General features: G+C 38.9%; 1 protein-coding gene across 1 annotated transcript in view; it reads right to left on the bottom strand.

Moving 5' to 3' along the window:
* ARSB (arylsulfatase B) overlaps positions 1–12,647 on the bottom strand; it is a 59,533-nt gene extending 46,886 nt beyond the window's left edge. Inside the window, exons 1-4 of the mRNA XM_002188404.7 lie at positions 12,321–12,647; positions 9,471–9,657; positions 7,064–7,254; positions 6,286–6,493 (exon numbers count right to left, since the gene is read on the bottom strand). Of these exons, the coding sequence (XP_002188440.6) occupies positions 6,286–6,493; positions 7,064–7,254; positions 9,471–9,657; positions 12,321–12,608 (874 nt within the window). The 5' untranslated portion in view covers positions 12,609–12,647. The remainder of the gene's footprint in view (positions 1–6,285; positions 6,494–7,063; positions 7,255–9,470; positions 9,658–12,320) is intronic.
* Positions 12,648–17,609: the final 4,962 nt, after the last annotated feature.

Genomic DNA, 17,609 nt, shown 5'->3' with positions numbered 1-17,609 from the left:
GCTTAGCCCTACAAAAGACAAAAGGACAATGCCCATTTCCATCCCATTGGATTTTTTTTCTTTTTTTTTTTTTTTCTCCTTAGTACAGTTTCCATGATAGCAGCAATCCTAGCACAGACAGTTTCAGTCGAGTGCTTTCATTGTAAGCAGTCTCAGTAATTAAACAGGTCTCAGTAGTTACAGACCCTGCTGTGTCAAGGTCTACACCAGCATTCACCATCACTAAACACGACAGAAACACGGAAGGGAATTTTAACCCAAAATCAACAGGAATAACCTGACAAACTGCTCATATGTCTGCAATGAGCAAGTCAGACAAGACAAGGTTAGAAAACTGTGAATTTGTCCCACTGACAGGAGAAGTGAACTTAACCACTTTTTGGATGCAGAAAATTATGACACAAAGAATAAAGGCTTCTCAATCACTATTATGGAGAACAAAACTAGTATAGTTTAGTAGAAAGCACAGTTTAAGGCAACCTTCTGGGTACTGTGGAAAATTATTAAACATTATTGTTAATACACAAAATGAGCTGTTTTCAGCATTCATCTCACTCTGAGGAAAAAATTACTAGCATAGCTAGTAATGCTTAAGTAAAAGCTTTACACAAAACTGGCCCATTTGCAAAATTCTGGGCAAAATTAATTTCCAAGTGTCATTTACAAATTAAATTCACTTCAAGCACTGGCATCCACTAAAAACAGGAAGAAAAATTTAAGATTCAACTTTTGATGGAGTTTTTAACCATGAAGACAAAAAAGAAGCCAGTATCTCTGGCATGAGGTTACTCCCTGCTCAGGAACTTGGCTTTGGAGTGTTAAGTTTTGCATGGAAAAAGCTGGGTGGGTGGGGAGGGATTCATACTAGATGGAACAGAAGATAAACAAACATTTCCTACAAAACATGCAGAGTTTTCACAGGATTTTACAAGGGGAGGAGAGGACGGAGTCAATATATGGTCTATCAATACCTTTCAGTATTGATTTTAAATCCATTCCCACCATAATGTAGTCTCATTATTATTATCTGCATCATATGACAGAGAATGTGTTTTTAATTTCTAAACTATCACTCATACTTTAACATGGAAAAAGCCTGAAAACAAAAACAGAAGCCAGCATTGGAGTACAAAACACCAACCACATGTACCTTTCATTGTCACTGACATGTAACAATTCTAACTGACACTAGTACAGTGATCTGTCAGAATCTTTGCCTGTATAAAAATAAGACTATTACAATAAGCAAGAAACAAAAAATAATATTTGGGAATAGATTAACTCAACTAATGTGATTGAAGGTGCTTGCAGCTAAGGCATCTACGCTTATTTCCACTTAGGAAGCAGCAGATGCCCAGGCATCTTCCTCACTGAAAACACACCAAACCTCTCAGAAACCTCTGAAAGACCAGTTAAAACAAATCCTCAGGTCTGCAATAAGAAAATCGGGGAGCATAACCTTAACAATTAGCACCTCAGACGTCACAGACTGAGAATAACTGCTCTAGTCTGTTGGCTTGGCAAATCTGCAATTAGAAGGCTCTCTGCAGCCCCTTATAAGCAAAAGTGAAGGAGCAGGAGGTCATTTTTGAACAAAGATCTCAAGAAGATTAAAGAATTCCCTTAAGGAATCAGTGAAAGTCAGATTCATAGACTCAAAGAAGGCACTGAAAATAGGAAAAAGAAAATCCCAGTATTTAATTAGCTGAAAGCCACAATATGTGGGCTGGAATAAAAGGAAAAAAAGAAAGAAAGAAAGAAAGAAAGAAAGAAAAAAAAAGTAATATGAAATTTTGTGGGGTAAAAAAACCCTGGGGGTATGAGAGAGACTGTATAAACATCAGTAAGTATGTCCAAAACAATCTGTGCTCTTATTAATCATAATTCTACAATGATAAAAAGACCGTCTTTTGGAGTAAAAACAGTCATCACTGTCACATGCTCCATTATGGAAAGGATTTATGTGGTTTCCTCTCAGCAATGTAAACCAAGGCTTGAAAAGTTCCACGTGTTTTCCTTTTCAAAGCCCTCTTATGGCAACTACTGGCCATTACAGTGCTAATCTACATTTTAAAATGGCAAGACATACTGGAAGAAAGGAGTGCTGCTCCACAGTGTTTCAGTACAACAAAGAGCTGAAAGTTAAATAAAGCAAATGATAGTAGCTTTAATACAGAATTGAAATAATGGGTCACGTTCCTTTGCTTTAATGTTGGCAAGCTCATACCAACATTTCTTGTAATACCTTGCAGAAACTATAACCACATCATATTCACAGCAAATCCCCACTTCTTACCTCAAATCACTGTTCTGTATTTGAACCAAAATTTGGAATCAAAGCCCACGTTAATAGTTCTGAGCTGAATTTGTACCATTTTAATGCATTTTATGACTTTTATTTTAAATCAAGGCTCTCTTCAGGGACATTGGTACATTACAGTCTCCTATGATTGCTAAAAGGAAAAATATGCCCTATCTCTCATCCTCTTTGATTTTAAGTGAACAAAAGGCGATGGGTACCCACCACTGCTGCATTTATTTTCATATGTTTTGCTTAAACAAGTAATTGTTTTATTTTCATCAGTGATCTCATTAGCACAGACCTACTTATATCTGCAGTGTAATAAATGCTCCATAAAAGCAAATTCTACTTCATATCAAACTAGTCAAGTCTTTTCAAGCTACTACTTGATACACAAATATAACACCACATACCATTGAACCTGCTCACCTTTTTCGTTTTTACTTGTAGAAATAGCCTGTCTATCTGCTCAAAAAGACACCTCAAAAAGAGGGTTGATTTACAGGACATATTGATAGAGTCACACTTTGCTAATGACCAAACATAATGAAGTTACATTTTTATCCTGGTAGCTCCATTAGGCCACATTAAAGAGGAACTGAATTTATTTTACACATTTCACAAGACTCTTTCAAAATGTGCAGTATTTCCATTTGTCAAATGGCAAGTTTTCAAGGCAACCCCTCTTGAGCCACAACAAATAGGAAGAAACATGAAAGACTATAATAATAAAATACCCACCTACCAAAAGATCAAAGATTCCATCATATTTTTAAATATTTACATCATATGTTTAAATATGTATCCACTAAAAAGAGATCTACAGGTTGAGCTCAACACTTCACAGAGAAGCCGTCAGAAGACAATATTTGTTGCAATGCTACTTGCTATAATACAAAATACGAAATAACCACCTGTAAATTATTCTTTGGGCGGGACTTTTTAACAAACATGGAAGTGTGAATGTTGGCCTCAACTAAAAAGGAAATAGTAATGAATCTAGTAAAAGGTACCATAAAAGTAGAGCCTCCTTTTTCTTTTACAGACTTTCAACAACACTTTTATCAAACCACACAGCTAACAAAACAGAGAGTGCTTTCCTCATAGAATAGTTTGGGTTTGAAAGGATCTTTAAAAATCATCTAGTCCAATCCCCCCACAATGACCAGACTTCTTCAACTAGATCAGCTTATTTAGTGCCCCATCAACCTGACCTTGAATGTTTCCAGGGCTGGGACATCCATCACCTCTCTGTGCAACCTGCTCCAGTGTTTCACCCACCTCATTATGAAAAATGTCTTCCTTATATCTAGCACGAATCTGTTCTACTTCAGTTTAAAACCATCACAACAGGTCCTGTTAAAAACTCTGTCCTCATATTTTTTATAAGCTTTCTTTAAGTACTGAAAGGCTGCAGTAAGGTGTCTTCAGAGCCTTCTCTTCTCCTGGCTGAACAACCCCAACTCTCTGTACTAACAGTGAAGGTGCTCCAGCTCTCTGATAATTTCTGCGGCCCTTCCCTGGACTCCCTCCAGCAGTTCCATGTCCTTCCCATGCTGGGACCCCAGAGCTGATGCAGCACTGCAGTGGGCTCTCAGCAGAGCAGAGGGGCAGAATCCCCTCCCTGGCCCTGCTGCCCACCCTGCTCTGGATGCAGCCCAGGACACGTGTGGCTCTCTGGGCTGGGAGTGCCCATGGCTGGGTCATGTCCAGCCTCTCATCCCCCAGCACCCTGAAATTCCTCTGAGCAAGTATGATAATTGTGAATGCGATAAAGAATATGTCTTTAACATTGCTCATTAAACTTATAGATAAACTTATCATTTCCTAGATTCTCCCTGGCAGTCTTCATTGAAATCCTTAAATTGATTCTTAATCCCACAGAATGTGAAGAACTTTCTAACTTTCTTGGAGAGAGTTCTTGATCATAAAGTGTGTGTCCCCATCTCTGTCCCACCAAGCTAAAAAAGGGTCTCCCAATGCCAGAACAGCACTTGGGACAGGGAGAGGCACTTCTCCAAGCAGACATGTCCTCAAGAGCTGAAAGTAAATCACATTATAATCATACTTTCATATTATAGCTACCAGTGCACAGCAGGACTCCCAGTTCCAAAGGATTTGGAATCTGTGCAGGAAGATCTGACACAGCACAGCTCTCTGCAAGATGTGCTCAACTGCAAACCCTCACATGTTTCTTTTCAACAATTCTTTTCTAATGTCTGTTCTGAAATACACCACCTGCAAAAGCACTAAACAAAATATAGAAAAACCAAATAATTTGACATGTTTTTTCCCTTTTCTTGTCTTTTAAAAATATTTTATGGTTATAACACTTAGTTTTCGAAACTGGGTCCTTATTGCATGCAATGTTTTATGCCCGTAAAGAATAACTGTGTGAAGTAAAGAGAGAAAACTGAAAAGACCCAAATCACTGGCCCCTGTCCTGCCTGATTTAAGTCAAATTTCCATGCATTTTGATCATATTAAATTTAACTCCTGGAAGTTTAAAATGTCAATTAACTCAAAATAAGTCCCATTAGATAGGGTAGGCACTTGATTCTCCTGATTGTTTGACTCTTGTTGAAATATACCTGCAACTGATTGCAAAATAATCACTGTTAAAAAACAGGTACACTGTCACTGTTCAGAAAAATAAATGCTTCATAAACAAAAAAAAAAACCCAAGAAGTCTTTTTAGTTCACTCATACCTTGTAACTCTAGCTCAGATGTATTTCGTTTTATTCCACAATGTACTGAATAAACATTACTGAAATAACTCTACCAAACCCCAGCCTCAGCAAAGACTGGATTTTTTCCATACGGAATAAAAACTCTGGTATAGTTATCCATATGCCTTTGCTTACTTTCAGTTCTAAATATAAAAACATGGCAAACAAAAATAGGCATATTACACTAGTTATCAAATCCTGCTAGAGCCAAAACCTGGACTGAAATGCAACATCATACGGCAAACAGGCCTGGACTCAAAATTAAATGTCAAGATTCTGAGTGCTATAGGAAGCAGCTGCTAAACTCAAAACACCTAAGTGCATTTTCATCAAACTTCGATTAGTTCTTTTTTTGTTTTGCTTGTCTGTTTGTTTTAGTTGCTTTTGTTGTATTTGAAGTGTTCACAGAAAATTAATTGCCATTTTGACAGCCCTTATATATAAAGTGTGGACAAAAGAACAACCATTGAAAGGCTACTTCCCACTTCCAAGCAAGCAAGTGTAAATATGTTTCTGAAACCCAGCCAACCAGCTGTATTTCAAAAAGGTTGTTTCATTCTTAATTTGGAAACAAAGGAGACTGCTTTGCAATGTATTATTTACATTACTTTATTAATAATCTAGAAACTGGATCATATGCCTGTACATACAAAAACTTAAGACTGTAATTTGGTTGACTTGACTGCTCATCAAATTTTCAGCTGTTTTATTAACAGACCTTTGTTTCATGGGACTAAGATGTCAATGAAATACTTCAAGAATGATAAAAACTACAGGACACCTTAAAATGAGGGAGAGAAACAGTTTCGGCTTCAAATTGCTTGCTGTCTGGCTGTTTGTGCTTCATGCAGCACATGGCAATTCACAGACAGGAGAGACTGCTTCAGAAGAAATAAATTTGTAGACAGTTCTCACTAAGGATTCAATTCTGACAGATCCTCAGAAACTGAAGTGTCAAGTAGGATGCTTCTAACTCTACTGCACTTCCCAGATTTTACAAAGGTATTTTTACACCACCAGGAGCATCCTCCATGTGCACAGACACTACTTTAGAGTTTGTTTTGTCAAGCTTGAGAAAGTCCTAAGAGAAGGGAGAGAAACCGTTGTTCCACTTAAACTCCCGCTCAACTTTCATCATTCTTACGTCATTAGAAAATACCCAGAAAAAAGAATGAGGGGCCAGATGTCTCTGTAGTCAGCTTGTTAGACACGGTAGCAAAGTTATTACTGAAAGAATAGTTGAAGGAACTTACCAGTAGAGAAAACAAAAACGGTGTTGTCCCAAAGACCATATGTTTTCAGAGCATCAGTAAGATTTCCTACTGCTTCATCCATAAGAGTCACCATTCCTGCGTAATGGCGCCTCTTTACATCTTTTATGGAAGAATATGGTTTCACATATTTTTCAGGGACCTCGAGAGGTTCATGCACAGACTGAAAGGCAAGATAGAGAAAGAGGGGCTGGGGTGGAAAGGACAGAACAGAAATTAGTTGAACATAAAGCACTACTTGCAAAAGTTACTGCTGCAAAAGCAGACCTCTTTTATTAACAGTGCAGATTGTGCCTTTTGATTTCTTCTACAGCTTCTGTATCTTCTAATCCCTACACATAAACTAAGAAAGATTTGAAAAACTCCTTTTGAAAAGGTGTGGAAAAACATCAGGTGTATCTTTGCTTTATAACATAATGGTTAACCATTTCTTTCTGTTAAATTTCTCACCTTAAGCTTCCCTTCTCTGTTTAGAAGTGCAAACTACTTGCTAAACTTTGCTAAACCATTTCTAAAAATGTATTAATTGTATTATAATAGAAGAAAAGGAAAAGGGTCAGGACCATGCAGACAAAGCCGATTTTGGCAGCAAATGAGTTTTGCCAGTGCTACTTCTCACATTTAATTCTATGCACCTATTGAATAGCCCTGAATTACAGCTCAAACACAGCTCTCTCTATTAATACTACATTTCAGCTTTTTTAAAAACATTCTTTAATGCTGTTATCAGAATTATCAGAGTAGCAGCTGTTGCCTGTACCTTCTCAGTTTTGTGATTGGCTATAACATCTATAGCTCTTTCTGTGAATAAATTTGTGGAGTACACATTTTTAAACCCAGTTGCAACTTCTTCTCCATCTCGGAAGTCCAGAGCACAGCGTGTCACATTCTTTGCTTTGATGAGGACACAGCGGTCATGAGTATAATAATCCTCACTGCCCAGGAGATAGCCTACAACAGGAAAATATGTCAAATGAGCAAGCCAACATCATGTCACATAAATACATACATCAGGAGGAGAAAAAAAGTCAAACACAAATGTCAAAACATTAGTGGTTTTGAGCCAAAACACTAATTCAACCCTGGACCACCTACTGTGAGACCCCTGACATGTCTAAGTAGCTCCACATTTAATACCTCATAGGCTTTTCATTGCTAATGCCAGCATTAATTTCAAAAGAAGTTAAACATTTTGAAAGCAGTTTAATGACTTTTTATTTGTACTTTGATGTCTATGAGGACTAAACTACTACACTGAGAGCCAGGGCAGTGCTCTAGCCATGAACTAGTCTGATTCTTGGTGGTATGATTTCTATGTTTGTATTTTGAAGTAGGGCTTCATCTCTATTAGAAAGTTTGGAATTTTTAAATTTATTTATTCAAAAACATCCAAGTATGGATCATCTTTTGTCTGCTGTAATGTAATTTCTGATCCACTGCTGACACCAGCTGGTGAAGAAAAGACACTATAATTTAGAGATATCCAAAAGAAATTAAGTAAAAATCCTGCATGTATATAGATTTGCTCCTACCTAGGCTCCTGTTAGGCATGGAGAGCCCTTGTGTTTTAGCAGGCACAAATAAAACTTTTCAAAGTAATTTGAACCTCAAAAATTGTATTTGAATTTAGATTTTAAATTTCTCCCCCAATATCCTGAAAAAGGGGATGAATCTGAAAAAAAAAATACAGTCTTACATTCTGCAAAAAAAAAAGAACAACTTGGGACAAAAATCTAAGACAGAAGAAATTTACTTGAACTTTTTGTTTAGCAGCTGCAGCTAGTAATTTCTGCAAAAAGAAATGTACAGAAAAAATAAAGTTATCCTAAATAAAATACAAATGTCTACTATATTTTTAGGAGAATAAAATGGGTAATTTTTCAGAAGTGATTTTATAGGCAGATTGCTTACATCAATGTACTCAGAGGCACATGTTGCATTTTTTCCACTTTGCCCAGAGGGCGAGAGTGCATCAAGTGTGCCACAAAATCAAACACCCCTAAGCATAATGGATGCCTACTGGAATCACATGAACATTGCAGGATATTAAACCACTATATCCTCTGAAAAATAATGTCACATTGGGCACCCAAAAACCATATCCAGAGCCAGCCTGTCCTCAGGCTCCTGCATTAAAAGCCTGCTCAGTCCCAGGGTGAGATTTCACAAGGAACAGCAGCTTATCACACCCATGCCATCAAAGACATCCCAAACTCCTGTGAAGGGATGGGAGAAAGCACAAATGCTTAAGCAATGAGCCATTATATTCCAATCCACATATATTAGCTTAATTCAGTTGTGAAACCATGGCCCTGTAAACTATCTAAGGGAACAGTTTTTCCCATCTCATGTTTGGACATAGTTTATAAAAGGCACACACATAGCACAGTCAGGCTCTTCACTTAAGCCTCAAGTTAGACAAAGGCAACACAGGCTTCTGCATTAAAATGAACTATTTTGAAATTCATCACTGAAGAAAAGCATCTTAAAAACAGCCAAGAGGAGATGGACCTCTTTGAGCTCAGTCCTGTGCAGAATGAGATGTACATCAGACAGCATAAGTCACATAACATGCATGACACTTGTGCAAAACTAATAAATGTGGAATTGATACTGGGATAGCAGCATAAACCACACTTGGAACAATAAACAATGGGTAGCTACAAGTTGCTCTGCAAGTAACACACTCACACTTGGACAATCTACTGTTCAGTCTGAGAGCTTCACTTCCTAATTTGTGAGTTTGTGGATACTACTTTATAGAAGCTTTCACACCATCTCACTCCCAGCTCTGGAAAACCAAAGCTACACAAAATGGCTGTAACCCCCTTCCCTATTCCCCTATGCTGCTGTAGGTAGGAGACAGAGAATTCAGAGTAAAAACTTAACTCTGGGAAGGGGCGGGGGGGTGATATAAAATGGTAAGAGAGAAATACCTTACTTGGAGCCACACAGTAATTCTGATACTTTCTTTAGAAGCTGTAAAGCTTGATCATGCATTTAAGGCATTATCATTTTTTAAGCAGTGATACTTTGGAAATGTGCATACCCAGGCATGGCTTTACTTATAAATCACAGTAAATCTGCTGCTGTTATAAGAAGGAGGCAGTTTCTCATCCTTTTCAACACTTCAGTTATTGCAGTTTGACATTAAATCAAACCATTACCAAAGTAAGTGTCAAATCCTCTGTGGGTTGGAAGGCATTCTTTTCTGTACATCCCCAAATGCCACTTCCCCACCATGTGAGTAACATATCCCGCCTCTTGAAGTAGCTCCGGGAGGAGTTTCTCATCCAGTGGAAGACAGCTGGGCTGGCATGGCCAAATTATCTGGTGTTGTAAACCTGTATGGATCTAGGAGAGAAAAGAGGCATGAGAGATCACTTAAAATGCAGCCCACAGGTTAATTTATAAGCACGCCAAAAAAGAAGCACAGCTGCATTCGAGATTAGCATTATTTTTAGGGGCTCTTCATTCTACCAATGCAGCACTGAAGATGATGAGGAAGCTGCAGGTGGAGGGCAGAGGTTGCATGGAGGAAAGCATGAAAATAGCACTGCAAGAGTTAACATCTTCCCAGGTGTAAATCAAGCACAATTAAAAAGCCCCAAAACAAACAAACAAACACAAAGCCTTTTATGTTTTTTGCTAGAAATCTAATGGATAGGAATTACCATTATGGTCTGTTTGAGGGCTAGGGACATCTCAAGATGGAGTGAGAGATTTTAAATGGGATTGAAATGGGCAAAAGTGTACATGGCAGGTGAAGCTATCAAGTTGTTGCCTGTATCAGAGAAGAGTCACTAGAGGAGAGGTCAATAAAAGAAAAGTATTTTGATATTACTTTTCTAAATGGACATTATATATACATTAAATGAATACAAGCACTAGAAAGCATCTGGATATGGGGATGACACAAGCTTCACACTACTAGATCTGATATTTAATAGTTCTACTAAAGCTTCCAATCTTATTAAGCGGTGAATTTTGTATTTCTTTACAAAATCATCACTGATAACAATACTTTGAGTAGTATATCATGCTTGATATAAGGAACCTCCTCAGTTACTGATACTAAAGGCTGACTTTCGTCAGCTTCTCTGTCTTCTCCACTATCAAAAAGGCACTTTCCTAAACCTAGGCCCACAAACATACGTATACAAGTATATATATCTTGTTTATATATTAAACATTTCTAGCAATCTGTGTGTGTCAAAACACAAAGCCTCCAAGATCTTCTGGAGCAGAGGACACCAGATTTTATGACTCCACTAAGCACACCAGTGTAGCACTGCATGACTAACTTTCAAAGCATTGCTTTGAAATGTAGCAACTCTCTGAACTGACTTTTAAAACAAATAACCCATGATCTTAGGCAAGTGGGTAAGGCCCTTTTCTAAAGGGCCTACTACTTCCTCATTTTCTTTGAACAGAAGGTTCCAAAAATTAAATTATAGTCGGTAGATTTTCTATTATATATAAAAATATTTAAAATATTTTAAAATACTTTATTACAGACCAAATGCACAAACTAGCAGAGCATTTTAATTTCTTGCACTGTATCTGGAAAATAAGAAAAAGGAGAAGGAGGCAATAATAATAAAAAAAAAATCTATAGCTAGCTCAGACCAATATCATTGCTTTTCCTCCAGATAGATTGCAAGTCCAGATTTAGGTTACTTTCTCAAGTTTCTAATCAACTGTTAATCATATCCATGGGTAAAACAATTTTAGAAAAGATCTCACATATTTGCTGCATAATATAATTATTGCTGCATAATTACTGCTGCACAGAATGACTCTCCTATAGAAAAAAAAATTACTTCGATTTTCTAATATTATTTTACTCAGTTGCAATATGATCAACACAAAGATTATTAAATTATCAAGCCAGATGTATGGGATGAATGTAAATCCAGACTGAACTATAGGTATTTTCAATGTCCACTTTTATGATGTGATGCAGCAGTGTTTTCTTTCCTAGAAAGCACATTCAGATTATGAACTGAATTTTTAAAATATTCGCGCTGAAGAAATATTTTATGTTATTTAACAGAACAACTTCAAGGGTTGGTAAAGATAATATAAATTGCTTTTTCCTATTCATCATTATTCATTCTTGGAGTTTACAGGAACAGGACAAATGCTGCTTGGAAAGAGTGTCACCTAGAACAACCTTCCTGCAAGAAGAGACAGCATCCATTAATACAGGATGAAATTTATTTCCTTTCACTCAGCAGTTTACTTGGCAATCACTATGGTTAACATGGATGTGCAGGACTTCTTGAGACAGAGGGGAAGTTTCTGAAACACACTTAACCCTTTGAGAGTTTCTTCCTTCTGTCTATGCTGTGTGTCCATACTTTATTTCCCACCTCCCACTCCCCATGTTTTTGCCAAAACTGCAAAAAGGATGGGAAAGAGTAGAATGATATACCAGTATTATAAAGCCCAAATCTTACACCTGTACAACTGGAGGGAAAAAAAAAAGTGGGAAAATCGGGATAATCACTATGAACTATTTAGGCACCCAGACTAATGTCCACTCTGTGTGCACTCCATCGAGGAGCGCAGAACATCTTCACCTCCTATACCAGGTGGAGGTGAGCGTAGAGCTTGTGACACATTCCGGCGCTGCACTGGAAAACATGAAGCAAAAACTGAACAAGCAGTATTCATCTGGTCTGTCTGCGTCTCGACTGGGTGTCCAGTGGAAAAATATCCAAGAGTCAGGCGACTAGGGCAAGGATATTTTCCACGACAGGCTGCCGTATCTGTTAATCTAACCTAAGCAAGAGCACCTCGGCTTTTCTGGAACAGAACAATTTGCACTGAATCCATGTGTACTTTACTCCCGAGCTCGCAAGGCGAAGTTTGCAGCTTCAGAGCAGCTGCTTTCCGCAGCGCAGCGGCAGAGACCCAGCGAGCCCCAGCGGCTCGGGGGCTGCCAGGAGCGAGCGGGGAGCACCCGCAGCATCCCCCGGGCAGCGCGGCAGGGGAGGGAGCGCACGCCCTACCTGGTAGCGGCCCGAGAGGAGCTGGCTGCGGGACGGCGTGCACAGCGGCTGGGTGTAGTAGCGCTCCAGCCGCACGCCGCCGGCGCCCAGCGCGTCCAGCCGCGGCGTGCGGATGGCAGAGCCGTGCCAGCCCACGTCGCCCCAGCCCAGGTCGTCGGCCAGCACCAGCACGAGGTGCGGGGCGGGCGGGCGCGCCGCCGCCGGCCGCGGCAAGCACAGGGGCAGGCACAGACACAGCCACAGCAGCCGGCTGGAGCACAGGAACAGCGCGCCCGCCCGCCGCGCCATCCCCGCCACACGGAACTGGGCCGCGGGCACCGCCCCGAGCCGCGGGCCCGCCCGCCAGGCGAGGGGCGGGGCCGGGAGAGCGGGGCCGGGAGGGCCGGGCCGCGCTCGGGCACCGCTGAGGCCCGGCGGGGCTGGTGGGCGGAGGGTGGGAGCGGTGCAGCTTTACGCCGGCGGGTTTTGGTATTGGCTTAAAAAAGAAATTGTAAAGCTATTGCCGGTGTTTGGAAGGTATGCAGCCCCCTGATGCTGGCGGTCTCTTCTAATTTTGTTTTGCTTCCACTCCTACATTAAACACTCGGTTCAAACCTCAGAGTCTTTTCCAGGGGAACCGGGAGCAGGCTTGTGTCTCAAGCCATCTGTGGTTTTAGGTAAGTCAGTACAACATTATGAACACAGGATCGAGTGCAATCTCGTAAAATTATCTGGACTGTTAGTTCTGCCTTCATAGCAGTTCATCCGTCTTTTGTGCTGCCCGCAGAGCTTACTATGTAACAGTAAGGCAGCTGCAGCACACACACGGCCTTGCTGCGGTCAATGTGCAGGACGGAAAAACAAGTTGGAACCATCACTGAAGATGCAGCTGAGCTGAGCGAGGCAGCGATTATTCATTCCTGTTGGAGAAAATCTGTCAGCATCAGCTGCTAGTGAACACACACACCCCCATACACACATGCATAAGAGAAACACCCAAATGTCTTCCCTCCCCCCTTTAGCCCCCAACCCCCTGCAAAATCATAAGCATCCCGGTGCTTTTTTCTCTCTCCATTTCGACCATTCAGATGAGAATCCTAGATCGAGGTCTGGCTGTAAGATGATGCTTGTGACTGTTAAAGTGTAGGAAGGAAGTGAAGTAACACAGAAGCAGTAATAGCAGCAATGTCAACAGGATTGTTTCTTCAAACCATGTGATTGTCTAAAGCAATATTGCAATCTACTTAGTTATAATCTTGATGTAAAATCTAAGAGAGTGAAATGGCATATATAGCTGTCAACTCTGGTCAATTTTGTTCATCCATGGAATACATATGAATTTCAGTGTGCAATGGAAGATCAGCCATATATTTCCCATTTAGCTGGAATGGTTAATATGTGTATTCCCAAGTTTATATAGCCATTTGGTAACAGGCAAAAGAACAGTCCACATTAAAATTTGTTTTTCATGGTTAGAAAGCCAAATATTGAGTATACTGGACTCCTGACTATTTTCTGACAAGTCTCTGTAGGAAGAAAGTTTCTGCTTGTTTTAATGAAGTCTAGTGGATAAGCCTATGAAGCTACCAGGCTGGGTTTTTTAAAATTCCACACGTTTCCCTGCTGGTTTGAAAACATCTGTGATGAGTGATGTCAGCTTTTTTCCTGCAATGAGAATGTACTACAATCTCCAGTCAGTACTGGAACACGAAGCAACAGTACTGTCCTAAAGTCAGTTTCCTCCAAAGTAAATTCCAGGATCACTGACGAACTGGTGTGTGAATATGAATAGTATTTTCTTTCAAGAAATGTGATTCATACTGTTTAAAAGCTGCAAGGTTCTGTTTTCTCTTGTTTCTAGTTCAGATCCCATGATCAGTCTCAAATGTCTCACTGAACTGTTTCTTCCTAACTTCTTCCATGTCCTTATTACAGTTTAAGTTTCATCCAAATGGTAGCACATTCCCACAGAAACCGTTTTCTTCTCTCAGACTAAGTACTTTGAAAATCTGCACAGTGCTGGTGAAACCAGAAATTTTGATACAAAATTCGTACTGTCTATTTACCTTTCATGTTTTCAAAGTTATCATGGTGACCAAATGTAGCTGAATTCATATTTTCTTGTACAGAAGCATCAAGAGTTATATATACTGGTTATCCTATTTCACTAGAACTGGATAACCTTGTTGCCTGACCATAGTTAAAACATTACATTGAACTGTCTTAAATATATACTGCAGATACTGCACAGTCAAAGTCTAGATGTTGCTGCCTGTCATATTTTCTAGTATTTTCAGTTTTTTATTTATTTTATTATTAGTTGAGGGAATTGGAACCTCAATCAGAAAAAACTATTTCTCTCAGACAGTATTTTCTTATATCGAAAGAATAAATCCAGGAAATGGTCTATGTTTAGTCTCTTACATTTCCGTTTGTCTTTTCTAGTTTGGGGTTGAATAATTTGGATGTTGCTTTGGGATCAGTGATTAAAGAAGTCATTAATGTGACACAAGGTTACAGTATCAGTGTGGATTTATTATGCCATAAAAAGCATGAACTGGACTTTTTGCCATAGTACATGGAAACTTGGAACAAAACTTCAAATGGTAATAGTGATATCTACTCTGGTGTGCAAAAACTGTGGAGATGGAAAAATATAGGAAATATGAGAAATCTGCTATTTACATATCCTGATTTGAGTATTTCAGAAAATTTCTTAAATTACTGTCATTTTTTTCACCTCATTGCAGATATGTCTCCTCTGTTAGGTGATGAGGTTGAGAAAGACTCTAAAGAAGTCTCTACCAATCTTTCTACACTGGTACTTCTGTTTGATTGGTTAGAAGCCCTCTTAAAACTCAATACTTAAACATTCTTGCCCTTATTCACTTCCTCTTGTTTTGTCTTGGTACAAGTTTAGGCAACACCATATCTCAGTCTGTAACGAAAAGAAGTGGCGGGGAACTACAATAGCTGCTGAACACTTTCCCCACCTCATTTCTTCAGGTTTATGTACATTTTTTTGTTTGTTTTTTTAATAACTTTAAAGGATTGGCATATATGTGAACCTGTATGTCGGCATCATTTGTAAAGCTTTGTCTTGATACTGTTTCATTTATCCATGCTGTGCTGAATGCAACGTTGAGCTTTCTGATGAATATTCAGGCAGCTGACTTGGGTATCAGAGCAGTAAAAAGAGGACAGGTCAACTAGGAAGCACTTTCAAACATTGCTATCACAGCTACAGCACCTCTAATTCTCAGCAATCCTTGCTTAAAACTATTTCTAATGTCTCTGTTCCTGAATTCACTGTTAAAGTGAAAGCACAGGCCTTCTTAAGAAGTAACAGAGAGCAACAAGATTTTTAATTTGCCTTACATGTGGTCAGCGATAAATTGGAAGTTGTTTTAGTCTTGTAAGTTGACTTCAAGAAACTATATTGCCTTGACCCAGAAACATTGTTAGCTTATCTAAATCTTGAAGGTAAATGAAACTTGGAACCATGGAACATGCTGAATTGGAAAGGACCCACAGGGCTCATTGAGTCCAGCTCCTGGCCTTGCACAACCCCAAGAATCACACTCTGTGCCTGAAAGCACTGTCCAAACACTTCTCAAATTCTGACAAATTTAGTGCCATGACCATTTCCCTGCAGTAGATGCTCCAGTGCCTAAAATCCCTATTGTTGAAGAGCCTTTTCATAAAATCTAACCCAAACCTTCCTTTAACTAGGCTTCATGCCATTCTCTCAGGCCAGGATTTGTCACTGGTCAACACAGAGAGGAGTCCCTTATGATGAAGTTGTGACCTTAGCCACTCCTCACATAGCTTCTACTAACTGGCCAAGGCTTGAGCTTGGTGTGACTTGGGTCACAAGAGCTGTCCATGAGAAACCCCCAAAGAAATCAGTGTCTGGGTTTGTATAATACTACAGTGTAAAATGAGAGAAGTCTGTGTCAGCTACACATAGAAATTAGGGGTTGGGAGGCTTCAGCTGGAAATGCAGTACAAGCTACTGAAGGGTACAAGTTCTGAGTTCACTGTGGGAATTATGTCTGCTATTCATTACTCTTTGCTCAGGCTGCAGAAAGCCAATCCCTTCTGCAGTCAGATTGATCCAGCTGACGTATTAATTTTTCTTCTGAGTCAGAAAAGGAGTTGCAAACCTGATTCTAACTGTCAGGCATTGTTGGCACGCTTTTGGCATAGCAAATCTAATTAGGAAAGTATAGATTAATCTGTCTTGGAGTAAATGTTACACTACACTCCAGGATGTGGTGTCTAGTGAATTTGCATAATCTTGGGAAATACTGAAATTTAAAACTATGTTTCTAAGCATTGTTCTTTTTCTCCATAGTCTAAATAAAACCATATAGTATTGTATTGTACTTCAGATTTCTTAAATGCTCACAGAGTCATAGTGGTTAATTTCCTCATTACAAATAATGTTATCTTTAGAAAAAAATAACATTTTGATGGTTTAGCAAAATAGAACTGAATCACTTATAAAGGTATAGCAGAGAATAATTTCTGAATGGATTTTTTCATTCAAGATAGTATGACATGTAACCTGACAGAGCTCGTATATTTAATTTTGATCTGCTTTGTAAAAGATATTGAAAACAGCACAATGTAATGTCAGCTTACTTTATCAAGAGTGAGTGTTCAGTACTCAAATTGTGTTTCTTCTTGTATATACTATTTATACATTTGCTTCTTTGCTGAAGATTTGGAGGCATCAACTCCCTTGAAGAAAGTGCATTTTGGACATGATTCACACATACTTTGAAAACTTTTATCTATAGCTGAAAGGACATAGTTGGAATTAAGTTTCATTACTAAGTTGGAAATTTTAACATTGTTATTCAAAAGAATTGTTGAGAATATTATTGAATTCCAAATGAGTGTTTTAGTAATTTAGTGTGTTCCCATCATACACATTATTCCAATGCTGCTTACTTGGGTTATTGAATATTTAACACTCAATAAATCTCATTTGCTGTGAATTTAATTATATTTTTTCACTGCTAATATTTCTATGTAATAATATATGGCTCGTACTGTTGCTTTAATCTATAATTAACAGTAAGAAAAACTGACCATCTTTGGTGCCTCTCTAGTGGTTCAGATTTAGTACAGTAAATCTGTAATTTAAGCTTTTTTCAGAAATTGAACAATAATATACTGCTTGTTGTAGATTATTACGTGTAATATGCTGGATGATTTATGTAAAATAGTGAAGAATGGGCTTCCTATAATTGTTTCATTGAGAAAAGCTAGATTTTGGTCTTTAATGAGAATTTCTGCCAG

Source organism: Taeniopygia guttata, chromosome Z, assembly GCF_048771995.1.
Source record: "Taeniopygia guttata chromosome Z, bTaeGut7.mat, whole genome shotgun sequence".
NCBI classification, from domain to species: domain Eukaryota; kingdom Metazoa; phylum Chordata; class Aves; order Passeriformes; family Estrildidae; genus Taeniopygia; species Taeniopygia guttata.
The sequence above is the reverse complement of the archived record's forward strand: the minus strand, read 5'-3'. Positions and strand labels throughout refer to the sequence as shown.